This window comes from Pezoporus flaviventris, unplaced genomic scaffold (assembly GCF_033815535.1).
Source record: "Pezoporus flaviventris isolate CSIRO_AGI_PZ_B2104156 unplaced genomic scaffold, CSIRO_AGI_Pfla_v1 ptg000071l, whole genome shotgun sequence".
Taxonomy (NCBI): domain Eukaryota; kingdom Metazoa; phylum Chordata; class Aves; order Psittaciformes; family Psittacidae; genus Pezoporus; species Pezoporus flaviventris.
The window spans coordinates 647,604-673,486 of record NW_026892619.1 but is presented as its reverse complement, the minus strand read 5'-3'; the positions used below and the strand labels follow the sequence as shown (position 1 = coordinate 673,486).

Sequence of the window (25,883 nt, the reverse complement as noted above, 5' to 3'; positions counted from 1 at the left end):
GAAAGATGTCCCCAAAACGCATGTGGGATGCCAAGGGGGGGGGATGCTGGCTTATCCCAGAGCACCCTGGACAGCCAGCACTCAGCTCCTGAGCAACAAGGGCTGATTCCAGAGCTGGGCACAAGGGAACGCACCACGGGCTCTGCAGGACGCGATGCTGGTACGAGGGGGGGCTTGCTACCCACAGGCTCTCAATCGTGCCCTTTTCCTACAGGAAACACCCAGGCCCCGCAGGTTCCCCCAGGATGGGAGGCAATTCCTGTGCTCTGAGTCAGAGCGATTCCCGAGGGCTTCCTGCAGCTGACGGCTGCCTGCCCCCAGCCTCAACCCGGGGAGAGGCTGCACCGAGGGGCAGCGCCTCTCCCACCTCGCTCCCTGCTCTCACTCAGGGGTTACGCATCCTGCCTGGGGCTGTGCCAGGCCAGGCCTGAAGGAAAAGGGGCTGTGAGTGGTGCAAGCCCCGGTGCCCTCCGAGCTGATCCTGGCTATGTGTGTGTCACCTTGGGAGAGGGATGGATCCCAGCCAGCCGCGGGCCTGCGCCCAGGCCGTTGCTAAAGCAGCAGACGCAGGGAGGCGAAGGAGCTGCGGCAAACGGGGAAGAGCGAGCTGGGGAGGGAGGGGAACACCGAAACCAACCCTGTCCTCGGGGGAAGGAGCCGGCTCCCGGCGCTACCCGGGCTGCCTGGGGCCAGGTCCTGTCTGACCCCGCTGCCCCCGGGAGCCCAGCTGCAGAGCACAAGGCCCCCCGGTGCGCAGCAGCAGCGGGCTCGGCTCCGGCCCTGGCCCTGGCCCTCCGCCCGCGATGGATGGGGTTTAACACGGAACATAAATAAAAAAGAAAGGACTTACAAAATGGTCACCTTCGGACAGCACGGATGCGGCCGGGGCGGGGGCGCGCCCCCGGTGAGCGCCTTCCTCCCCCCCAATGACAATAAATAAATAGAATCCATGGAGGCCGGCCGGGGCCCGGCCCTCACTGCCCCTTCCTGCCCTTGTCGGCGGCGTTGGTGCAGGCGGCGGGGCCGTCGTGCTCGCGGCGCGGGGGCATGCGCTCGTTGATGCGGTCCAGCCCGCGCGCCTCCTCGAAGCTGCGGATCTTGTGCTGCGGCGAGAAGCCCCGGATGGCTGCGGGGAGAGGGAGACCCGGCCTCAGCCCCGCCGAGCCCAGCACCGGCGGGACACGGAGCACGGGGCTGGGGACGGGCACCGGCACCGGGGCTGCGATGCCCAGGAGGCAGAGCTCAGCAATGCGCGCTCATGGAATGCTTGGGCTGGGAAGGGCTTTGCCCATGGGCGCCAGCGCTGGCTGCTGAGACAGAGCCCCAGCCTGGTTTGGGTTGGAAGGGAGCTTAAAGCTCCTCCAGCCCCGACCCCTGCCACGGGCAGGGACCCCTTCCACTGGAGCAGCTTGCCCCAAGCCTCTGTGTCCAACCTGGCCTTGAGCACTGCCAGGGATGGGGCAGCCACAGCTGCTCTGGGCACCCTGCTCTGCTCTCTGATGGTTTAACACAGCTCAGCAGGACCTGAGGACCAGACACGTGCTCCATGTCCCCAGACAGTGACACCTCAGGGAACTTTCAAAGCTGAAAAACACGGCACTAGAAAGGCAAAACCAAACGAAGACAAGAGAGACAGCACCACAAGGCTCCAACTCCAACACACACCACACGCTGCAACACCAGGAGAGGGGAACAGCTAGTCCTGGGATCAAACACGGTTCTTGCATGACCAGGAGGCACACAGGCAGGCTCCCGATGGAGGGATAGAACCCAGCACGGGCAGGCAGGTCCCTGCTCATCACTGCACGGCTGAGGACATCACCCCTGCAGTGATGATATGGACCAAATGCTGACCTTTGCATTACAGAAGGAAGGCCTTTGGGCCAAGCCCTTTTACAATGATTTGGCTGCTTTACAAACACACTTCCCCTGGTAATCAAAGCTCTCTACGCCGATGTACGGCCCCATTCATCAGTAGCTGAATGGAGGCATCAAGGAGAAAACCTCCCCAAACCTCATTTCTACATCTACTACAGGGAGGAAACTGCTTCTCCACACCGGGGACCACCTCGTCCCACCCGTGGCAAAGGCAAGGACCACAGCAGAGCCCTGCAATCCCCTATCTCCCAGCTGGTTTTGACCACCTCGAGTCGCCAGGGGATGAACTCAGCCATGAGGCACCTGGGACCAGATCTGCAGGACCCCAGCTCCGAAGCCGAGACCTCAGAGCTCCAAGTGCTCTCCGAATGCAGGGACTGCACTAAGCAACAGCCTCAGGAAGGCTCAAACAGGCTGGAACCAGCCCAGGGTGCACTTTCTGCTGCCCAGCCGGGGCCCGTCCTCCCCCCCTTCTGGTGATGCAAGAGTGAAAAAGCTTCCCTGAGGCTGGGGAACCTCTTTCGGGTGAGCACAGGCACACACAGAGATGATCTGAGCCTCTCGGCGGGTTCTAGCCATACCTTCCCGTGCCTCTACCGCTTCTACTGTGGCTGCAAGACAGAAGAACAGTGGCATGCAAAAATGAAGACCGAAACCCCCAGTGAGAGTGAGTGATCCCCATCGCCACACAGAGCCCGCAGCCCCCCAGCCCCGGGGGCACGACCACGACCAAAACCAACCGGCAAGAGGGGGGAAAGGGGACAGGAGCTGGAGAGGAAGGGGAAAGGGGACTCCCTGGGGTGAGCAGTGGCACAGGGGAGTCTCCTTCCCTCGCTGCACTGGGCACACACAGAACTCCAATGGAGAGGAACAGAAGCAGCAGAGAGAGGGATTGTGGCTGCATGCACTGGAGGGCTCGGGGGAGCAGGGATCCCATGGGAAGGACAGCGGGGCTCCATCTGCATTTACACATCTGCCACAGCTTCTCTGGGCACCCTGTGCCAGCGCCTCAGCACCCTCACAGGGAAGAGCTTCTGCCTAAGAGCTCAGCTCAGTCTCCCCTCGGGCAGGTTAAAGCCATTCCCCTTGGCCTGTCCCTACACCCGTTGCCCAAAGCCCTTCCTTTAGGCACTCTGAGGGATTCTCCTCTTTCATGTGGCAACGAGCCCAGAGCAAAGCCCCAGCCACCAGAGCAACAGAAGGGAAGTGACCCTGAGGGACACGGGGACATCTGGAGCAGTGGGGAAGAGCGGGCAGCCTGCTCTCTGGCAGGGCAGGGAGCAGCATGGACCCTGCTCCCAACGCTGGGGTTAGAGCAGAGAAAGTCGGGCTCCTGCTTCCAATCCAGTCTGGCTTCAGCTCCACCTCCCCAAAGTGTTACCAAGCAACGAGGCACCTAAAGCTGAGCAACATCGCCCTTCCTAAGCCTGCTGCAGCTTAGCCAAGCTCTGCTGGTCCCTGCTCCAGCATCTGGGAGGGGAGAGGCCCTTCCTGCGAGCAGATCCCCCACTTTCAGCCTCCAAACGCCACAGAGCTTGACTCTGGGCACAGCACAAAGAGCACAGTGTCCTCGAGAGGCAGCGGAGGAAGAACGGGGCTGGGGCTGAACGCCTTGGCTCTGCTCAGCCCCTCCTGCCAAGCTGTGCTGTGAAAGGCTGGCAGGAGGTGCAGGGAGGGAAGGGCCCTGCCTCTGCTACCTGCGGGGGCCTCTCCTCTCTACGGGTGCCCTAAGACGGGGCAGCCCCTTCCTCAGGTTCCCAGCACAGGCGCTGATGGAGCACCCATACGGGTGCAGGGGCGCAGGAAGGAGCCACGGCAGGGGCAGAAGCAGGAGGAGGGAGGGCAGGAGCAGCGCGGTGCTACCGGGGCAGGGCGGGGGAAGGCAGCTCAGGGAAGGCAGCAGCACAACTCCAGCTTCTCTGTCCTGTCCTGGAACACGCACGGGGAGGGGGATGCTTAAATGTGGTTCTTTACTGCAGTGAGCCCGAGAGGAGCCCCCCGGAGTGGGAAGGGGCAGGGGAGCATCACGGCAGGACCTGCTCCGGGGCTGACAGGGCAGGGCTGCAGCAGTCAGGCTGCTCCCATCCCTGCAGGGGGGCCACGAAGCCCTGCGGTGGCTGTAACGAAGGAGGAGCCTCACGGTGATTGCAGCAGAGCGAGCCGCGGGCTCGGGAGCGACGCAGCCGCTTGCCCAGGCCGGGAGCAGGCACCACCGGGGCCACTTCCTCACTTGGGAACTATTCACCCCAGGCAAAGGCAGCCCCAGAACAAGCCCTCTCCTGAGCCTGCAGGAACTCCCCGGTGCTGACAGCGGGGAACAGGCTGGGGAGGAGCCAGCACCCAAAGGCTGGGCAGGAAGGGATCAAAGCGCTGGGTTCCAGGATTCCCTCTGGGGACACGTGGTGGGAGAACTCACTTCTGAGCAGCAGCCAATCTCCTGCCCTGGGAGCTGCAAGCACGCAGCTCAGCGCTGCTCTCAGCACCCCAACAGGACAGAGCAGTGGCTGCTGAGGGAAGGGAGCAAGGGTTTGCCAGCAAGCACAGCAAGGGAACCGCCAAACCCAGGGGGCTAAGAGACATCTGAGACATAAAGGCCTGGAAGAAGCTCCCTCCCTCCTTCCTTCCTTCCCTTCACTCGATCTAAGCTTCCCCATTCATGGCTTCATAGGGTCAAAGCAGGAGGGGTTTTGCTGGACGAAGAACAAGCAAGCAGGTGTGGTTACGATGATGTTCGCAGGCGAGCCATCACAGAGCAGCAGAGGGGTGAAGCACAGGATGCTCACCATGCAGCACAGAAGGGAAATAAGGCAGAAAGCTTCTTGCAGACATACGCCAAAGCAGTCCACATGCTTTAGGCAGGGTGCTGTTTGTTGTCTTTCCTTCCCTCGAGGGTACACGGGGACACCTTGGAAGGCTCTCACATCCCCACCTACATCCTGCTATTTCCTGCTTCTGAATCCTTCCTCCCGTGGGCCTGAACCAGCTCGCTTGTCCCCAAAGGATGGCTGGGACCTGACTGAACGGTTCTGGGGGCAGCTGAGGGCCAGCACTGGAGTGCAGAGGGGAGGGGGGCTCATACTCACCGGTCTGTAGGGTCTGCCTGCCCCCCGAGAGCACCCCCAGGGGCAGTGTCCCTGTGGGAGTCAGGCCCTTGAGGGTCAGCACGCTCTCGCTCTCCTCTCTGCAAGGAAGAGGCAATACAAGCAGTTAGAGAGGTCAACACAGGGCTCACCCGGGTCCATGCAGGGCTGCTGATGCTGAGCAGCACAGAAAGTGGAGTCTGCCCTGTGCTGACCATGGGCAGCACGCGTCTGACCCGCTGGGCACCAAGAACAACCCTGGCCTCATAAATATGGGGCCTCTGCTTACTCAGCTGTGAGGCATCAGAGCTACAGCACAGCAAATGCATCCTGAAAGGGTTAAATACACCCAGTTATCACAGAACGGGTTGGGCTGGAAGGGACCTGAAAGCTCACCCAGTGCCAGCCCCCTGCCTCTGAAGCAAAAGGCTCATGAGGCTTGTCCCCGGCAGGACTCTGCCTGCCTGGTGCACCCGGACCAACAGCCCGTTACCCAGAGCCCAGCTGAACCTCAGAAGCTGCCTCCTTACCGAAGAACCGAGAAGACACGTGCCATCTTCCCAATGGCTCTAATCTTGTTCCTGATGATCTCTTTACGGACCGTTGTCCCACCTTAGGGAGAGAAGAGAAACAGACACCAGCACGTGTAAGGGCCTCCTGCTTTCCAGGCACAGCCCACGTCACTATGAAGCACCTGCCTGCCTCCAGGGAAAGAACTCATGGGTTACAGATTCCCAGCTACCCTCTGGAGAGAAGAGTGCTGAGAGGATGGCGGTGAGGAGGGCAACACCAAGAAGATGACACAGGGACCGAGAGGCCTTGAGAGAGAGTAGAACCAGCACAGGGAGAGCATCGGGGAGGCCTGGCCCGAAGCTCCCCAGGCTGCTCCCACTGCACAGGATGGAACACGAATGACTCAGGCACGTGGACACAGCTCTGCCAGGCAGCACACGGAGGAGTCTGGGCGCTGATGGGCACGGGGCTGCGCTCGCCGCGGGCAGCAGCGTCACGCAAGCATCAGCGCGGGCATCCGAGGCGCTCACACAGACACAGGGAGGGTGCGAGCTCCCATGCCCGCCCTGCGCACCAGAGAGGGGAAGCAGCATGGAGGGGAGCTGAAAACACAGGAGCCTGAGTGAAAAAGGGGCAAACGGACACATCTCCTCTCAGCTGAGCTTCCTCACGCGGCCCGAGGACACAGGAGGACAGGACAAGCCGCACTGGAGGCCTCACATGCACCGATGGCTCAGCCATGCACTAAGTGGCTGCATTCAGAAGTCAGGTAGAAAGGTGAGCCCGTTTCTGGAGCTCCTGGAGGAACGCAGAAGGGTTAGAACCACGCGGCACTCATGTTAAAACTGAAAGGGATGAAGAGGCTGCCCAACTAGTCAGCTATTCCAATCCACTCCGAGGAATCTGGTGGCACAGGCAGTGAAAATTAAGCTGGTAGCAAATTCTAGCTGGGTACCTTTCTGATAGCTTGAAATGTAGTGATCTTCAGGGAGAGGAGACACCAAGAAACAAGGAGATGAAGACAGAGATAGAAGAAACAAATTTAATTTGCATGGGAGGGAGAAAGGAAACCAAAACCAAACCAAAACTAAACATGAAATGTGATGGGAGAAGCGGGTTAAAGGCTCGACTGCAGAGCGGGCGCATGCTCCCGGCCCCACTCCTCGCTGCAGGCCCCACGGCTGTGCCAGAGCTGCCTCTAGGCCAGCACCTCCTCTCCTCGAGTCACCCCCCCAACAGAGAAGCTTCTGCTCCACAACTGCTTTTTCCCTTTTCATGCAGAGCTTAAAACCAGCCCCAAACCCACGTTCTGCTTTCTACAGGGGGTGACAGGAGAAGCCACCCTGCAGAGGAGCTCACTGCAACAGAGGAGAGGATCGGGGAGATATTTTGGTGCAGAGAATTTTGGGTCGGGAGGAAAAAGCAAGCGCTTGGGAAGCAGGAAGCACTCTCAGAGGAGCTGCGAGAAGCGTCTGTCGCAGTGAATGTGATTTCATTTCTGGGACTGAACAGCAAAGGAGGGAAAAAATAGAAACGTTCCCTACCCAAAACCACACCAGGGCTGGCCAAGAAGGAACGGGAGAGCCTGGCTGGGCAGCCAGCTCTAAACCGAGTGAGCAGCACCACACACCTTCACCCCCAGCCCGCTACCAGCTCGGGTTAAGAGTGGCTTTTACCTTCCAACGTCTCATCACCATCCGAAATCAACTCGTCGTCGGAGCAGATGTTGAGGATGTTCACCAGCATCTCCGTGACTGCAAGAACACACACGGGGGGGTTAGAGGGGCCTGGCGCACGCCTGGGCAGCAGAGGTGCTCTAGAGCATGAGCTGGACAAGAAATGGTTCCAAGGTCATTTATGCCCTGCAAGTGGAAGCCCAAAGCCCCTTTTCGCTGTGCACTGCTGGTACCCACAGCGGCACCCGGAGCAGACGACAACCTCCACACCTTGTGCCAAGGAGGGGGATGCAGTCCCAGCACATCCCAGCTGACACAGACGTGGGGAGGGAGCGGGGTGCCAAGTGCTGCAGAGCAGGCGGGGCTGGCGCAGGCTCCCTCCTCCCCACCCGGACCCCACAGCCGGGCTCCAGGACATCAGCTCTGAAAGGGGGGATTTCAACCTTCGGTTCCTCAGAGTCAAACCACATCAGAGCTCGGAGGCACCCTCCAAGCACACAGCAATGGGGTGGGATTGAAACCCACTGCCCAAAGCTGAGGCAACGGCTTGGCCTGATTCTGAGCTGCCTCGCCTCCCTCAGGATGAACTAAGCCTTTAAACTGGACGAAGGCTTCCTTTTTGGTGGGCCCCCAGCCAAGAGGAGATTTTCATTCCTCTGGTGCAAACCCAGAGCAAGAGAAGTGCCTTCAAATTCCGAGCTGGGGCCACGCCACCCCCATGCAGCTCCATCACCAATGCAGAAACAGCAAGAAACGGTCATTTTCCTGCTAAAACCTTCCTAAAACATGTCTCAACAATGACTGTCACAAGGGCTTTACCCAGTAACGTGCAGATCTCTTTGAACCCAAAGTGCTTTCCAGTGCTGTCTGGTAATGAAGGAGTTACAACACTCTCCCAGCACAGTTAATAGCCTGTGGGACAGGTTTCTACTGCTATGACCAGCCACTGGGAAATCCAAATCTCTCTTACCCTTTTCCCCTACAAAAGGCAAAGACCATGTGAAGACATCCATGAAGTTTGGAAGCCAGTAGGGGTGAGGGGAGCAGTTGAACTGCCTGATGTTCATGACGTTGTTTTCATACTTCAGTACAGCAGCTAGGAGAGAAGAGAACAACAGCGTCTGTGGGCAGCGCCAGCGCTAAGGAAACTCCATCAGCAACAAGACCCATGCAGAACCAAAGAGCTCTCCAGAATGAGAGGGTTTAAGTTCACCCGTTCTGTTCTTTCACTGAGGCTTGTGATACTGAAGGTCACAATAACAAAGCTGTTAACATGCAGGCAAAGCAGAAGCAATGAACACAAAGCCAAGATCCAAAGTGAGGGGTAAAAATACCCCACAGTTGAGGAAAGCTCCCCATCACGCTCGTCTGGTTTGAAGGGCACGGTTTACAAGTTAAAAGCTTGCCCATAGCAGCAGCTCCTCTTTTCTGGCAGCATCCACCAACAGCACTCCGCTGGCATGGGCTGGGAATGGAAGCATTATTCCAGGCTTGGTAACTCCACAGCAACACACTGAGCCTGGGAGCCGGGGCACCCGGCCACTTCCAGCTCCCCTGCTGCCATCAGGGGAGCACAGAAAGCTCCTTTCCACTTCATGTCATGCATAAGAACGCAGCTAGAGGAGAGGGCAGAGCGGGCAAGGGGAGGGAGCACGGAGTGGGGGCCCTAAGCAGGTCAGGCCAGCCCTGGCAGCCTTACCCTTGTTGTTATAGACATCTAGGTAATTTGGTGCAGAGAAGATTGTGATTAACGACGGAAAGCCCGTTGTCTGGCTCTTCCTGTACATTCGGTACCTGGAAAACAGGTCAGCTGTTAAACACGCAGCTCGGGCTCGGTGTGCAAGCAGGCGCAGCGGGAGCAGGCTCAGGTCCCGGGCCGCAGCACTCACCCCGCATCCTGCGCCTCGTGAGCTCGGATAACGGATAACAAACTATTGTTCTGCAGGAACTCACAGACGGCAGGGTAACTGCAACACAGAAACCAGGCACGCGTGAGCACAGAGCATGGTAATAAACACGCACACTGCATGGCAATGGTCCTGCTTGCGCAGCATCCCCAGGCTGGGGCAGTGGGTGTTACCTCACTGAAAACTGAATTGCAAAGCATTCTGTTAACCAGGCCCCTGGTGCCAAATCCTCCCTTCTCAGCCAGGCTACAAGTGGTCTGTCAGCAGAAACGCTTCTCTTTTAGGCAGGAAAAGATTATTTCCTAGAGCTCCTGGTACCATCCAATGCCTGAAAACCACTCCACAGGCTCCCTGCCAGCTCGAGCAGCGTCTCTGCTGTCCGATAGCACAATTTCATAAAGCAACATTACCCAAAGAGCTCAATATTCCAGGAGGAGAACAAACAAACAGGATTCTGTGCGTGAGAGCCAAGTGAAGGCTGCGTCAGAGCCAAGCACGCTGCAGCGTGCTCCGAGTGGCAATTCATCTCCTCATACACCTCAGTGTAAGGGCAGAAGAAAAGCTCTAGTCCCTCAGAGCACCCTAAAGAGCCCACGGCAGGGGAGTTAGAGCTAAATGACCTCTGAAGTCCCTTCCAACCCAAAGCACCCCCCGATGCTGTGGTTCCAACCCAGCGCTCACCTGTAGAAATAGGAGCAGCCTCGGACAGTGTTGTGGGCAAAGTGCTCCAGCGTCTTCTCGTTGCCGTAATCCTCGGATGGGTCGGACCACAGCAGGTCACACATGGGACCAAAGGCTGGAGGCTCCTTAAACCTGTCTAACTGGAGAACGCACGCAGCGTCAGGACAGCGCTGCCGGCAGCTGCGGCACCGCACACCCCGCTGCGGGCCCGGGGCTCCGGGCAGGCACCAAGGAAGCTGTGAACCACAGTGCTCACCACGGGAAAGGCCCACGGGGATTACTTACTTTCCTAATGTCATCTAGACATGTGATTTCTGGAGACAGACCTCCGTGGACACATAGAAATTGCTGGTTTAAGAGGGCAGCAAGAGGAAGACAGTCAAATGTATCCATACACGCATCATACACTCGCTCCGAGTACTTGATTCGACCTGGAAAGACGGGGAGGAAAAGAGGGAAGGACTGAATTCATTTGCTCATTTACACCTGCACTGGGGTTACTGTAAGAGGCTGGGCAGAGGGCTCATTCCCAGCCTGTCACTATCACTGCTTTCAAGAGCACGTAAATGCTGCAGGAAAATGATCCTTAACCAAAACCATCTCCAAGGAAATGACTCTCCCTCGTGCAGACACTGAGGAAGGAATCCTTCATTCGGATTATTACAATTACATTTGGATTATGATTATTACAATCCCAGTTGTAATCACTGGTCCCAGCTGCACAAGTCACTTGGCAGTAACTGTATGCTGCTGGGGCTGGAAGTCAGGGAGGGGTGCGACCGTCTCAGCACGAGATGTGCTCACACTTCCTCCATCCACACTGGCTCTTGGTAACCAAAAGGCCACCTCAGTACGTGTTTGTCCTTTACAGGACATGCATTAGGGGGGTTTCTTTAGCTGAAACAGGCCTGTATGTGCAGGGGAAAAAGGCATGACAGGTTTCTACAGGTCCAGAGCTCACCAACAGCACTCAGAGCAGGCACAAAAACTAAGCCACAGCTTAGTCCTTCCTCCGTTGCTTCATACTCACATTCCTGCTTAAAGGTGAAGTATTCTGTGAGGTGCCTGCACTCATGGTTCCCTCGGAGGAGGAACAACGTTTTGGGGTGGTTTATCTTTAAACTCCATAAATAGAGCACGCACTGCAAGGGAGACAAGAAGGAGATGGCATGTCACAGCCCCTTCCCAGGGCGCCGCTGGCTGCGCTGAGTGGCTCTGGGAAGACACCCAACAAGCTGAATTCAGAGTAGAGCCCGGAGAGAAACCCAGCTCCATAATCGGCAGCAGATCTTCTCTTGGCCACCCTGGTGCTGGGGGAAAGCCACACCGAGCACTTCTCTATATTAGGCCTGGGCTGGAGAAGTGACAAATGAGATCGAGTTCAATTGAAACCAGCCCTGGGCTGGGGGGGGGCAGCTTCTGCTCCCAGCAGAAACCAAAGCAGGAAGCAGGCGTGTGCAGAGCAGAGCCAGCTGTGCAGCGGGACCTGCGATCCAGATGTTGCACTGCAATGCAGGGCAGGGAAACAGCTCCTCAGTCATCTCAGCAAGGGCGAGAAACACCAGGAAAGCTGAACCTGATCCTCCCCCCTGACCCCCCCTCGTCTCTCTGCTCACGCTACAGTCATGTGAAGCTCAAGTGCAAAACAGGAAGAGCCCAGCCAAGAAACAAGCTCAGTGAAGCCTTGCAGAGGGCTCCCACATCCCCTGTGTGAGCAGGGCACCTGGGAGAAGACCAGATCTGATGAGGCAGAGCCCAAAGTCAACCCAAAACACCCATTTTTATCAGAGCCCCAGGAGCACGCTGCGCTGGCTTCCCAGGATAGGAGGGAAAGGCTGGGAAACGTGTGTGCTCCCCGCTCTGTGCTAAACTTTGTCAAGCTGACAGCTACGTCAGCTGGTACCTAGCATCAGGAAACGTTATCCCACCTCCTGTGTTGATTGTGAGCGCTGGAAGGACAACCCATAATGACAGCAAGCTCGAAGATCTGGATTAAAGTCTCTAAGAAGAGCTTACCCTGTAGGCTGACAGGCTACAGAAAGAGCACATTGCAGAACGGGAGCCATGAAGTCTGTCAACAGCCTCACCCTGAAACCATCGCTGATGGGATGCACGCATCCGGAACCAGCTGCTGGGGCATGAAAAAAGCCCCCATAACCAAAGCAAAGCACTTTCAAGGTATGTTTCTAGTACAGAGACCTTAAATGGGATGTTTAAGCACTGAACCTGCAAGGTAAGCTCTGCATGAGTCATTCCAGCTACGTGCAGGGATCCCTAAATCCCCAAGGAGCTCTAAAGCACCGGTCTGTGCCTAACTCAGAGCCCAACCACACTGACAAAACCTTGACTGCAAACCCTGAATTTCAAAGCAGAGCAACTCAGGGCCAGGGCCAGGTAATTTAAGCTGTGGTTAAAGTCATGTTCTAGTGCATCTGCTCCCAGGAGAAACGTTCCCAACAAACCCATTTGTCATCACTCTGGGATTTAAAAGCTTCAGCCTCCTGTTTGCCACCCGAATGTCGTGTTTCTGGGCCAGCTGAGCACTGCAAGGGGGAAGTCACTGTAAGTGAACTGAACAACTGGGTAAGGCCTGGAGGAAGCAGCCAGCCCCAGTTCAAAGCAAGGCAAGAGAGGAGAGACAAGCACAGAGGAGGGTTTGGGATGTGCGGAGTCACAGAAGGGCAGCAGCTTCCAAAGAGAGATCCAAAACCACACTGCAAGTGTGTGAGAGTGAAATCACAGAATGGGTTGGAAAGGACCTTAAAGATCACCCAGTTCCAACTTCCAAATGGGAGTGAATGGAATCTCTGGGCTACAAGTGACACTGTTTGCCTCAGCACCTCCTTGGTCCCCAGTTCTGCATCTTGTTCCCTGATTGCCTGCATCAGGATGCAATTATACAATTACCTCCTATTTCATTTAGTTAAAAGGTCATGATTAGCAGCAGCTCTGGGCAGGCAGTCCCTAATACCCCCCCAGCACACCAATGCACGAGTGCGTGCAGTGATTTAACCTGCCAGAGCAGAGATGAGACCTTAGGCAGAAGTTCTTCCCTAGGATGGTTCACAAAGGCCTGACCAGGCCGGTGCTCTTCACCTTCCCAGGGAAGCACAGGGAAACCTGGATGCCTTTCCATCAGCTGAGCCTCTGGGATAAAGCAGGCAAAATCCCAACCCCCAAATTCCCATCCGTGAGCCATCTCCGCAGCGCAGCGGCTGCTGCAGCTCTGCATTTTACACAAGTCTTGAAATACCTTCACATCTAAAGCAAATTCACCCATATACACCATTAACTCCCTCCTTGCAGCGACCCAATGCCAGCAGCAAAGCTGTTGTCTCACTCTAGAAACCAGCTTCTGCACATGCAGGTGGGAACCGCTCCCAGCACACGGCTGCACGTTGCAGTAGGTGGGAAGAGGCACACGTCAATAGGAAGAGGAGAATCAAGCCTTGGAGGTTCTGCTTCACCATTGACAGGTGGGGCAGCCCCCACACACGGCTCCTGAGGGATCAATGGCTTTTCCCTCCGCACGTGGATGGTTTATGAGGAAGAGAACAGAGAAATGGAACCTTGGAATGGTTTGGGTCAAAGGGAGCTTAAAGCTCCTCCAGTTCCCACCCCTGCCACGGAGCAGCTTGCTCCAATGGCTCCATGTCCCTCTTGTGTTGCTGCCCCAGAGCTGGACACAGCACTGACTGCAGGGTAAGGGCAGGGAGTGGGAGCAGCACTTCAGCACCCACTGCAGCACAGACACAGGCTCCAGCAACTCCTGTCTGAAGGACTCTCTGTTAACACCAAAGCACATCAGAGCTGCTGGGCTCCGAGCTAACCTCTTTTCCAGGTATGTACACTTGAACTGCACAAGCCAATCCCCTCAAGCAGCAGGCAGATGTCTGTTCTGCCCCTTCCTCCCCAGGGGTTATCTTCAGCACCACCAGAGATCCCCAGAGCACAACCCCACCTCCCGCATCCGGCCCCGCTCCCGGCACTCCATGGCTCACCCTCGGTGTGCGGGAGCACAGGGCTGGGAGCGAGGCAGGAGGCTGCTAAGGCACAAGCTGCCAGCAGCACCTTCCCCTGGAGCCCCTGCAGAACCCTTCAGAGCAGCACTCTGAGACCCAGCAGCTCAGCTGTTCCTGCACTGGAGCGTGCAGCCTCCCTCTTCCAAGAGCAAGCACTTCCTCTGTTATTCCAGGCCACTCTTCCCACCTTAAATGCCCCCGTGACGCCAATCCCACAGGGATCAGACCTCCTCTTGCACCAGGCTCTGGTGAAGCAGAGCCCCTGGGCTGTGCAGCAGCTGCTCGCCCACCCCCTGCTCTGTCCCTCACAGACCTCCAGAGCCAGCAGCAGCTGGGGGAACCCAGCAACTCCTCTGCCCTTTGAGACCACCACCTCCCCAGTGCTTCCCAGTACATGCTTGCTGCATCCCACACTGCTGAGACACCACCAGCTGCTGAGTGCTCCTGGCACACGGGCACAGTGGGGCCAGGCTCACAGCCAAATGCCTCAGCACCACACTGGGGGGTCCAACAGCCCAGGGCATCTCCTGCTCCTGACCCAGCTCTGGCTGCACAAGGCTGCTGCTCTCAGGGGTCGGGGGGAGCAGTGACTCTGAGCTCTGGTGCTTTCTCCTCCCTGCTAAGCTGAATCCTGCAAGGTTTCTGCATTTGCTTCCCATTGCCTAGAGGATCCCCTTGCCTGAACCATACGAACACCTCTGCCTCGCTCCCCTGACTGACAGCTACAAGGGATACTAAAACCAGAGTTTAGAAGGCAGAGGTTAGTCATTAACCCCACCACTGCCATTTGACTCTGTCACTGGGTGAGGATCCAATCTCAGCCATGACAGAATCATATGGAATGGGTTGGAAGGGACCTTGAAGCTCATCAGTTCCCCCCTTCCCTTTAGTTTAGTGCAAGCATCCCCAGGCTCAACTCTGTCACCTCTATACTGAAGTAGCCTCTGTCCACGTAGTCCCCCAGGAAGAGGTAGCGGGTGTTATTGGGTGATCCTCCAACTTCAAACAGCTTCATCAGGTCAAAGAACTGCCCGTGAATGTCGCCGCACACTGGGGAGGAAGAAAGGCACAGCAGGGACACAATTACACACCAAGAGAAGAAAGGGTGCGACAGCAGCGAGGAGCTGCACCCTGCCCCAAGCCAGCCCTGCTCCTGCACACATGGGCTCCATCTACACCAGCGCAACCCTCCCCGGAGAGCCCAGCTTCAAAGCCTTGCTGGTGGAGGGAGCGGAGAGGAGAACCTGCCCCAGTGAGCAGCTCCTGGAGGCCTTTACCCAGCCAGCCCTGACCTGTGATGGGAGCCTCCACCTCGATCATGGTCTTCTCGTGCCTGAGGATGGCGGCGCCGTCGTTGATGATCTTGAGCGCGGCGTCTTCCTCCAGGCGCCCTTCCTTCACCAGGTGGCTCCTGAGGACGTCGAGCCGGGGCTTCCCATCCTCAAACACCTCCTTGAGGGTGAGCCGCTGCGTGGGGGGGAACGGCACCGCTGCGGACGGAAGGGCAGGCGTCAGCGGCACGGCCCCATCTCCTCGCACCAAGCTCCCCGGTTTCTCCTCATCTCCTTGCACCAAACGCACTGGTCCCTCTCGGCCAAAGCACCCCAACCACGGCCGCCCTGATGGGCACTTCCATGCTAGGCAGTGACAATGATAACCCTAACTCTAACCTCTACAAGAGAGGAACCACCTCAACCACAAACCCAAGGGAGAACCATCCAGCTTCCTCCTCCACCTTCTCCTGGCCTGCCTGATGTAAAGAAGAGAAAGGTGTCCCTTAAAGAAGAGGTGTCAGGGGTGGAAGTGGAGGAGCTCCAGGTGCCTCCCCACACAAACCAGGCTGGGATTCCACGCTTGTGAAGCCTGCAGCAGGCACAGTGCCTGCCGTGTGCTGGGCATCCCCAAGGTCTGATCCTCTCACAGCCACCTCAGTGAGTGCCCACCCGCTGCAGAGCACGTGGAACCTCCAGCACACCCCACATGTAACAAACCCACTCACTGGATAATGCACCCGCTCTTCCCCATCCCCTGATGGGATCGTGTCATGCACTGAAAGACAGCTTTGCACTTAGCTCTAAGCCAGCTAGAGCAGAAAAATACGACATGCAAATGAAGCCCGTGTCCTCCCCATCACCCGTTCAGCACAGCAGTGTGTTGAATTGAACAGGAGGCAGTGCTGGTCCAATAACAGTGACTAACAGCAATGCAGCTGATCTCTTTCAGATGCAAATAGAGCAGCTCCTCAGCTTGGGAACCAGGGGCAGAGGCACAAAGCAGAGGCAGCACGAGGCTGGGGCTGAACAGCGACTGTCAATGCCCCAAGTGCACGGGAGGATGGAGGAGGCCACGAGTGGCTGGGATGAAAGGGGGGCTGGTGCCTGCAGTAGGCAGCTTCTCCTCATCCATCCCTCTGGAGCTCTGCTCCGCTGGCTGGGTGCTCACCAAGCACCCTGCGTGCCCTGAACGAGCCAGAGCACACACAGCACCTTCCCCACGGAGCTGCCAACTCAAGAGCTTTCAGCAAGAGCCTGCTTCCATCGGCACAGGAGCACTGCAGCACTGCTTCCATCGGCACAGGAGCACTGCAGCACTGCTTCCATCGGCACAGGAGCACTGCAGCACTGCTTCCATCGGCACAGGAGCACTGCAGCACTGCTTCCATCAGCAGAGGAGCACTGCAGCACTGCTTCCATCAGCAGAGGAGCACTGCAGCACTGCTTCCATCGGCACAGGAGCACTGCAGCACTGTTTCCATTGGCACAGGAGCACTGCAGCACTGCTTCCATCAGCAGAGGAGCACTGCAGCACTGCTTCCATCAGCAGAGGAGCACTGCAGCACTGCTTCCATTGGCACAGGAGCACTGCAGCACTGCTTCCATCGGCACAGGAGCACTGCAGCACTGCTTCCATCAGCAGAGGAGCACTGCAGCACTGCTTCCATCAGCAGAGGAGCACTGCAGCACTGCTTCCATCGGCACAGGAGCACTGCAGCACTGCTTCCATCGGCACAGGAGCACTGCAGCACTGCTTCCATCAGCACAGGAGCACTGCAGCACTGCTTCACTGCATTTACAGCCCCTCTCCAGGTTTCCCGCAGCCCCTTTAGGCCCTGGAAGACTCCTACACGGTCTGTTACAGGACCCATTCAGCTCCATATCCGCCATCATTCCAGGCCCTCAAACACAGCCCCTGGCGCTGGAGCCCCCCTGACAAGGCGAGGCTGCCGGAGCTGGGGCAGAGCAGCTTTGTGCTGCCCGTCACGGTGCAGAGCCCGAGGCTGGGCCAGCGCGAGCAGCCAACAACTTCCATGCCAGTTCCCTCGCTCCCTTTGCACGGCTCCATCCCCACCGCCCGCTGCCTGCAAGCCCACCCCAGCGCTCCGGCCTAGACACAACCTGCTCCAGTGGGAGCTGCCCTGCCCGTGGCAGGGGTTGGAGCTGGGGGAGCTTTAAGCTCCCTTCCAACACAAATCATTCCAGGAGTGTATGGTCCCTGCAGCTCAGGCCTGGGCTCACCCCCTTCCAGAGAGGCCCAGGTTATTCCTGCCATTCCCACCTAACCCACATTCCCCGTTCAGAGCTGAGCCCGGGCTCAGGCAGAGCCAGCTCACAGACAATGACCCGGAGCAGCCCAGCACAGACTGCAGCAGCAGCGATGCCCGCCTCTGCCTGCACAAAGCTGAAGGCTCAGGATGGTGCAGAGCTCTCCCAGGCATTAACAGGGAACAAAGCCCTTGAAGGCAAGTGATGGAAGCTGTTACCTTCAGCAACAGCCAACCTGCTTCAGTGCTGCTTGGGCAGGGGGTCCACACAGAAAGGCAAGGACAGGCTGAGCCTCAGCAGCAGTTAAGCTGTCAACGTCAAACTTGCTGTCAGACCTCATACTTATCAGCAACTGCCCATTTTCCACAGGATAATCTTTATTGTCTTGAAATTATGAACCACACAAACACCTCTGTGCTTTAGGAGGCCCTGTGCTGGGTGGGATTCTCCGGTCCCTGGGGTAGCTGAGGGCAAGTCCGGATCCAGGCCTGCAAACCCACACGGATGCTCAGCACCAAGCCTGCAACGCCTGGACCAAGTCATCTGGGTCGTTTCTCACTGAAGCGGTGCCGGTGCCCTGGCCCTGCTGTGGCAGAGGCCTCTGCTCTGCAAAGACAAAGCCATCCCCCAGCAGCAGCACAGAGGGGTCAGCAGGGAAGCAAACAGCTCCCTTGCAGAGATGCAAGAGCCACTTGGGCTGGAAGGGACCTTAAAGCCCCTCCAGTTCCACCTGGCAGGGGCAGGGACCCCTTCCACCGGAGCGGGGTGCTCCAAGCCCTGTCCAACTTGGCCCTGGGCATGGAGGAGCATTAAATGCAGCTCAAAACGCCCCAGTTTCATCCGAACCTGGTCAGAGCCACGCTGCTGGGGCTGAAGCCTCCCTCTCAGCATGCAACTGGTTCCGAGAGCTCGCTCTGATCCTCACGCTGAGCCACATTCCCCTTTGTAGGACACCCAGAATATCTGCTCACAATAACCCTAAAAATATCCCCATTGTAGGTCGGTGCCATCAGCCTGAATGACGCCTTCAGAGGGGCAGAGGCACAGCCATGGTGACAGGAGAGCCAAGGGAAACAGACGGAGCCAAGCACCCCAGCCCCACCAGTCCCATCCGTCTGTCCCGCCCTTACCAACCACCTCTGCGGCACCCAGGGAGGGACCCCCGAACGCTGAGGCCACCCTGAGCACCCGCAGCCGGTGCAGGAGCAGGCACCGCAGTGCTCCCATGCCAGGTCCATCGGGCACCCAGCACTGCGCCGCAGCGGGAGGTGGCCAGGGATTGCCATTGGGACAACCTGCCCCGAGCCACATCCTGTGCCGGGACGGGGGCTCTGTACCCCCCGGTGCCAGCTCACCCGCACGGCCCAAACCCTCCCTGCAGCCTGGGAACACGCAATTCCTGAGGCATTCCAGCTCTGTTACAGACCTTCCCTGGCAGGGCTCAAACCAGGCTGGCCGGGGCTCGGAGCAACCCGCTCTAGTGCAAGGTGTCCCTGCTGGGGCTGGATGGTCCCTTCCAGCCAAACCGTTCCATGGAATAACCGCCCAGCTGCCCCCAGCCCCACGGCATTCCCGGTGCCTTCCTCTCACCAGGTCTCAGTGGGCTGGGCCCAGCCAGGCTGAGGGTCACTGAGCTCCAATGGACAGAGAAGGGCAGCAAAGGCAGGGAGCAGGGCAAGCTCCCAGCAGGCAGCTGCATCTCCCACCGGGAGAGTGGGATTCCTGGATGGCAGCAGCAGCTCCACCACGGGCTTCCCAAGGCTCGGGAGCTGCACCTCACGGACACGGACCAGGGGGCTCTGTGTCCCGGGTACGTCCCATCCCTGGGCACTGTGCAACCCACCCAGGGCAGCAGAGCCGGTGCCTGCCTGCAACCTGCACGTGAGGATGCTCATGGCAGCAGAGCCGGGCTCAGCACCCTCATCCACCTCTGCTCCCTATGGAATGCTGTGAGACCACAGCAAGGATGGGAGCTGGAGATGCTGCAGCTGCAAACAGCAGCCAGGCTCTGCCCCACGGGCTGGAGGCTCTGCCCCACAGCCTGAAGCATCACCCTGCATCCCCCCATCCCTCCCTGCCCCTGCCCCAAGCCCTGGTGGGGTTTTCCCAGTGCACTCGAGCCAGCTCCCGAGTGTCCCCAGCCTCTTTGGCACCGTGGGCCTGGCAGCCAGGCCTCCAGGAGCCGCTCAGAGCCAAGTCCTGCATTAGAGGATAATGCTGATGTCTTTACGTAGCCTGTTTCCTCGCTCCTGCTGCTTAATGCTGTCTAATTCCATTACCCTCGGAGCCGCTCACACACCCGCCATCCCAAAGCAAGCTGCAGAGGGAACACCTGGAAAAGCAGGGCAGGAAGGATCCTCGACAAATATAGGTCTCCAAGGAGTATCTTTAGCTCCACAGGCGGCTCTGCCCCACTGAGACCCCAGGATTTACCTAAATAGCTGCCTCCATCACAAGCACTGCGCTGCTATTTTAAGGCAGCAGCACCCTGCCCTACTTCCTAGGGAGCAGCCTCCTCCTGCCTGGGCAGGCACCCAGCACCAAGCACCCCGCAGGCAGCGACCCCTTTCCCTCAGCTCTGCCTTGGCATCAGATGGAGACCACTCTTAGCACGGGACATAACAGGGGTTTGTCCTCATTGCTACAGAACCCCCCAGACAACAGGGGAATGGGGTTAATGTGTCCCAGGCAGCAAGGAAACAGAAACCTGCCATGGAACACAGGGGGATGTGACCTTCCTTGCTCAGCACCCCCTCCAGCACCCATCCGGAGCAGCTGGTGTTAACCTTGGAGTAAAGAAGGAGGAAGCCCAATCCGCTCTCCCTGAGGGCTCGGTGTGGGCACCTGAACAGGGATCAGCACCCAAGGCTCAGCACCCAAGGTCCGTGCAGGGTTGAGGCTCTGCCATCAGCGGCTCTGCAGCAGGCACCAGAGCATCCCCGATAGAGGCTCTGGGCAGCCCCACGCAGAGCAGAGCAGCACCGGCTCCAAGGGCCTGGCGCTGGGAGCCTGCGCCTGCCGCAGGGAAGGAGCTGTCCTGCAGGAACCCCCAAGCCCGGGGGGGCTCCCGGTGCCCGCAGCTCCCTGCGCCGGGCCAGGCGAGCGGCTGCACCATGACACAAGTTGCTTTTTAGAGGTGCCACCACCGCATCTTGACCCCATTGGTATTCGCACCTCTCCGGCGCGCCCCGGGCCCCACACCGGGCACCTTGGCCTTTACCTCCATTTTTAGCTCTTCCCCCCCTCCCTGTGCTCCTTTTTAGATGCAAACCAGCCACAGCGAGCAAGAAAAGCCAAGTGAAGGCAGGCACAGAGCGAGCGGTGACGGTGCCACACGGTCCTGTTCAAGAGCCCCGATTTCATGGAACCCCAGCCGGGTTTGGGTTGGGAGGGAGCTTAAAGCTCCTCCAGCTCCAATGGCAGGGACCCCTTCCACTGGCGCAGCTTGCTCCAAGCCCCTGTGTCCAACCTGGCCTTGAGCACTGCCAGGGATGGGGCAGCCACAGCTTCTCTGGGCACCCTCTGCCAGCGCCTCAGCACCCTCACAGGGAAGCTTCTGCCTCAGAGCTCATCTCAGTCTCCCCTCGGCAGGTTAAAGCCATTCCCCTTGGCCTGTCCCTACAGGCCCTTGTGCAAAGCCCCTCTCCAGGTTTCCTGTAGCCCCTTTAGGCACTGGAGCTGCTCTGAGGTCTCCCTGGAGCCAATATGGATATAAATACAACTTCCCCTGTATTTAAGACCTGCCTCAGCCCTCCTTCCCTTTGCAGCTATTACAAAGCCACTTTCAGACCAGTGCCTGCTCCATCATAAAGATTCTCTCCAGCTCCCAACGGGAGGAAGCCCAAGGCTCAAGCATCAGCTGCACTTGAGGAGCATTCCCACTGAACCCCGGGCAGGGAGGAAGCCGGATGCATCTTCCATAGCTGGAGGTGTCTGCAGCCAGCACTGAACCAGCACAGCCCTGACCCCATCCGCTTGGCAGCAGCAAGGAGAGAGCTCTCAGAAGCCTCTGAAGAGGCACCCACTGATGTGAACCTGGGTTCGGGCTCCTGCTGAAGGCACTGGGAACTTGGTGGAGAAAATCCCATGGGATTGGGCCCCCTGTCTGCAGCAGCACCTCCACAAAGGTTCTGTGTGGAGAGAAGGGGAGCAGCTCTGCTTGAGCACACGGGGTGAGCTGTCACTGGGTGCTCAGCTGGCCCCAAGAGACCCGAGGTAGGTGTTGATGAGATGAGCTCAGCATTAAGCAGATGATCTGCACCATCCCTCATGTTCCCAGCACCACACCAGGGTCACATCCACACGCACCGAGCACCTTCCCACTGGGAAAACCCAAAGGAGATGCACAGCAAGGGGCCTGGAGAGGAACCTGCTCACGGGACCCCCCAGCTCTGCTCCCACCTGCACCCCCAAGGCACAAGGCCTCAGTGTGAACCCCTGAGGGGCTCGGGCTGCCTGTGCCCAGTGTCCCGCCGGGATGGAGCAGGATCACTTCCATGCAAGACCAAGCCCTGCTGGGCACATCCCTGCGGTGCCAGGCAGGGAGGCCGAAGCTCTTGCTCCAATGGGCAGCCCAAAGCACTGCACCCACCTGCCTGGGCGCTGAGCATTACCCAGGTACGGATCCATCCCTTGACCCAAGCCTACCTTTGGGCTGATGCATGCACCCAGACCTAACGACCGCTCAGCTCTCCAGCATAACCCCATGAGAGCACAGAGCTGGAATACGCATCCTGGATCCCAGGTTGGGTTGGGTTGGACCACCCAGCTCCAAGCCCTGCCATAGGAAACATTGGCCACCAACTCGCTGCCACAACTGGGCTACTAAAAACCAGCTCTTGATGCATCCCCAAATGAGAGGTTTTCACAATGGACATGGAGTTTTAAGCACAAACCCGAGGCCTCTGGAAGCACTGGGTTTCTCCTGACTAAACCTAATTACAGCAAACACCTCCCCAGGGCTGTAAATATATGGGTTAAACGTAGTTAAAACTCCCATGCTGCTGAGCTGGAGGCACTTCCAATGGAGCAAACCCAGCGCTCATCCTCAGGCTGAACTGATTCATTACCACCCATGTCAGCACCTTCCACCAGCACCCACCGCCACGCTCCTGGCCCCGCGTTTCCAGCGGCACCGGAATCCCGACCGTACCGGGGGAATCCAATGCTCTCCATGCCCAGCTCCCTGGGGAGCACCAGTGCCTGGAGGGAGCTGCTGCAGCCAACACCACCAGCGGCCTCCCAGCCCCGGAGCAGAGCCATTCCCATCAGCAGGATTCCCGGGGGGGGTTCCCAGGCTCTGGAAGTGCGGGCAGCGCGTGGGACCCGAACGGCTGCATTGCCCTTACCTGAGCAAGGCCAAGCCGAGGGCAGGCAGCGGTCATGAGCAGGGGATGCAGGGCTCACAGGGGGGCTGAGCAGGGGATGCAGGGCTCACAGCAGGGGTGAGCAGGGGATGCAGGGCTCACAGCAGGGGATGCAGGGCTCACAGCAGGGGTGAGCAGGGGATGCAGGGCTCACAGGGGGGCTGAGCAGGGGATGCAAGGCTCACAGTGGGGCTGAGCAGGGGATGCAGGGCTCACAGCAGAGGTGAGCAGGGGATGCAGGGCTCACAGCAGAGGTGAGCAGGGGATGCAGGGCTCACAGCAGGGGTGAGCAGGGGATGCAGGGCTCACATCGGGGCTGAGCAGGGCTCACAGCAGGGCTGCTGCAGCCCCAGGCAGCACAGGGCTCCCAGGCCACCTCCGTTCACTGTCCTTCCCTTGGAGGCCACTGTCATTAACACCTAAGCATGTGCCTGGGCACAGGACAGCCTGAACCCGAGCAGAAAGCACTCAGCCCCATGCAGAGAACGGCAACGTGCATCCCTGCACCTCCTTCCAGCCCCCAGCAATCCCCTTGCCTGGGGCAACAGCTTCAGCAAGGGGGAATTGTGTAACCCGGGGCCTTGCCGCAGCCCAGCAGAGCCGGAGCGCTGGGGATGCTCCCCGGGGCGTGGGTACGGGAACGGCACCGGCTCAACGAGGGCAGCAGAACGTGCGTGAGGAGGAGCCGGGAGCGCCCTCCCGTTAACGCTCCGGTGCCTGCTGCTCCGTCCAAAATAGCCCCTGCTATAACGGGTGCCGCGGAGGGGCCAGCTGGCACCGGCCCCGGGCGGGCGGCACAGGCAGGGCTGCAGCGGCGGGCGCAGGGTGGGCTCCCCCCGGCACGGAGCGGCAGAGCCCCCCCCACCTCCCCTCGCACCCAAAGCAGGGGCTCAGCCCCGCGGGTGCAGCCTGCGCTGGAGCCCCTCCTGCAATGGGGATCCCCATCAGCAACCCCCGCTGCCGGGTAACGGCCCCCCCTGCACCCGCAGCGCCGGGGGGTCCCCGGGGTCACTGCACCCCGGACGGGGGGATCCCTCACGCGCACACACGGCAGAGCCGCCCCCATGACCGGAGCCGCCACACGCGGGACCCCCCCCAGCAGCAGGCCCGGGGATGCCCCCTCGGCCGCCCCGCGCCGCAGAGGCCGCGCCGCCGCTCACCCTTGACGATGCGCTCGGTGGTCGGCAGCTTGCTGTGGCCGTGGCCGCGCCCGGACATGGTGGCGGTGGCGGGGCCGGGGCCGGGGTCCCGCTCGCTGCGCTCCGGAGGAGGCCCCGCGGGGCTGCGGGGGGACGGGACGGGACGGGCCGGGCCGGGCCGGGCCGCGCTCGGAGCCTCCGCCCCCGCCGCCGCCGCCGCGCTGCTCCCGCGGCACCCCCCCCCCCCCCGCACTGCGCACGCGCCCCCCCGGACCCTGCGTACTGCGCCTGCGCCGCAGCCCGCGGGGATGGGAGGGGTGCGCGCATGCCCCCCGCGTCACGTGGGCTCGACCGCTGCCGCTTCCTGCCGCCATCTTGGAGGGGAAGGGGGTGTTGCTAGGCGACGGGAGCGGCGACATGGCGGGAGGGCGGGCTGGGACACATCCACGCCATCGCCGTCACCACCACCACCACCACCACCACCACCATCATCATCATCATCATCATCATCATCATCATCATCATCACCATCACCCAGAGCATTAAACACACCCCCTGCTGAAGGCATCACCCCATGCGCACCCCGCCTCACCCCCCGTGACCCCGGCCGCAGCCTCCCGCGCACCGCAGCTGCCTCAGGGGCAGGTAAAGACAAAGCCGCCCCGCACCCGTCCAGAGCAGCTGCGGTGCCTGAAGGGGCTGCAGGAAACCTGGAGAGGGGCCTGGGACAAGGGGTGTAGGGACAGGCCAAGGGGAATGGCTTTAACCTGCCAGAGGGGAGACTGAGATGAGCTCTTAGGCAGAAGCTCTTCCCTGTGAGGGTGCTGAGGCGCTGGCACAGGGTGCCCAGAGAAGCTGTGGCTGCCCCATCCCTGGCAGTGCTCAAGGCCAGGCTGGACACAGGGGCTTGGAGCTCCGTGCTCCGGTGGAACAGAGCGGGGCTCCGGGGGGTCAGAGCCGTTCCCCCTCGGTCGCGCTGCCCCGCTCCCCCCCCCAGCCCTCCCCCAGACCAGCCCCAGGCAGCGGCGCTCCCAGCCCGGCGCAGCCTCCGTCCTCCCCGAGCCGAGTTTATTGCCGGGCTTGTACAAACACCTCCACTCCCCCCCCCGGCGGGGCCGACGGAGCCGCGGCCGAGAGCCAGCACAAAGGGCGCTGGGGGCACTTCCGTCCTCATCCTGCCGCTGCCAGGGCAGGGACCCGAGCCCCCTCCCTTGGAAGGTTCCTCCCCAGGAGCTTCGTGTCTCTGCGTCGTGGAGCTCTCCAAGGTGACCCCGCTCCAAGGGGAATCCTATCCCGTTCCCCTCTCTGGGAACGCTGAGGGCTCCCAGGCGCTCCAATATCTCTCCCCCTTCCCCTCCGTGTGCCTGACCCGCTCCTGCCAGCCCGGGAATGCCACTGCTTCCAGCTGCTTCCCTGGGAGAGCCTGCACTGCCCTTGGAAGGGCTCCCTTTTGCCACACCCGGGGGTGTGGGGGGGAGGACGCGGCTCTCCCGCAGGGAAGGGAGCTCCAGCAGCAACCTGGAGCCTGGGAATGCTGGGGCTGGGGCCCGAGGCAGGCCCCGCGGCCCCAGGGAGCATTCCCGGGGGAGCAGGGATTCAGGATGTGCACCCACAGCAACAGCAGGCACCGCGGGGATGGAGCAGAGCCCGGCCGTCCCTGTGGGCACCCCTGCACTGAAGGGTGCTCCGTGGTGCTGAGCTCCGTAACCAGGACAAAGCCAAGAGCTCCTTGGTGCCGCGAGGACGAAGCCATCGAGAGCTCCTCAAACCTCTCCTCCATCCCTGGCCCAGCTCCTGCTCCTCCGCACAGTCACAGGCACAGCTCCAGATGCAGGATGAGGCCCGGGGCTGAGGGGTGCAGGGACCGCAGGGGACCCGGGCGGCAGCAGCGTTATCAATGTGATAATCGATCCATTCACGCGGTGAATCTGGGAACCAGCCCAGCAGCAGCGCTGGGAAGCGCCTGGGAGCCAGCTCCGGCTGCTCCCGAGGGCAGAGGTTCAGTCTGTGGCACCCCCCCTGCACCCCGGAACGCTGGTGTCTGTGCCATGGAGAGCCTGGGCTGCTGGGGCACAATGG

General features: G+C 59.8%; 1 protein-coding gene across 4 annotated transcripts; it reads right to left on the bottom strand.

The window, feature by feature from the left end:
• Positions 1 to 857: 857 nt before the first annotated feature.
• Positions 858 to 23,914, bottom strand: PPP3CC (protein phosphatase 3 catalytic subunit gamma). 4 transcript variants are annotated; one of them, XM_061472403.1, is made up of 15 exons: positions 23,826 to 23,914; positions 15,050 to 15,247; positions 14,683 to 14,807; positions 10,766 to 10,877; positions 10,021 to 10,166; positions 9,736 to 9,875; positions 9,037 to 9,114; positions 8,847 to 8,941; positions 8,118 to 8,243; positions 7,148 to 7,225; positions 6,427 to 6,453; positions 5,489 to 5,570; positions 4,962 to 5,059; positions 2,460 to 2,489; positions 858 to 1,126 (listed from the first exon to the last, which is right to left on the bottom strand). In XM_061472403.1, exons 1-15 carry the CDS (start codon positions 23,881 to 23,883, stop codon positions 975 to 977), a joined length of 1,545 nt encoding a protein of 514 aa, XP_061328387.1. In that variant the 5' UTR covers positions 23,884 to 23,914; the 3' UTR covers positions 858 to 974. The 4 variants fall into 4 exon arrangements, with proteins under 4 accessions (XP_061328387.1, XP_061328389.1, XP_061328388.1 ...); XM_061472405.1 differs by lacking the exon at positions 2,460 to 2,489; XM_061472404.1 differs by lacking the exon at positions 6,427 to 6,453.
• Between the last annotated feature and the right edge of the window lie 1,969 nt (positions 23,915 to 25,883).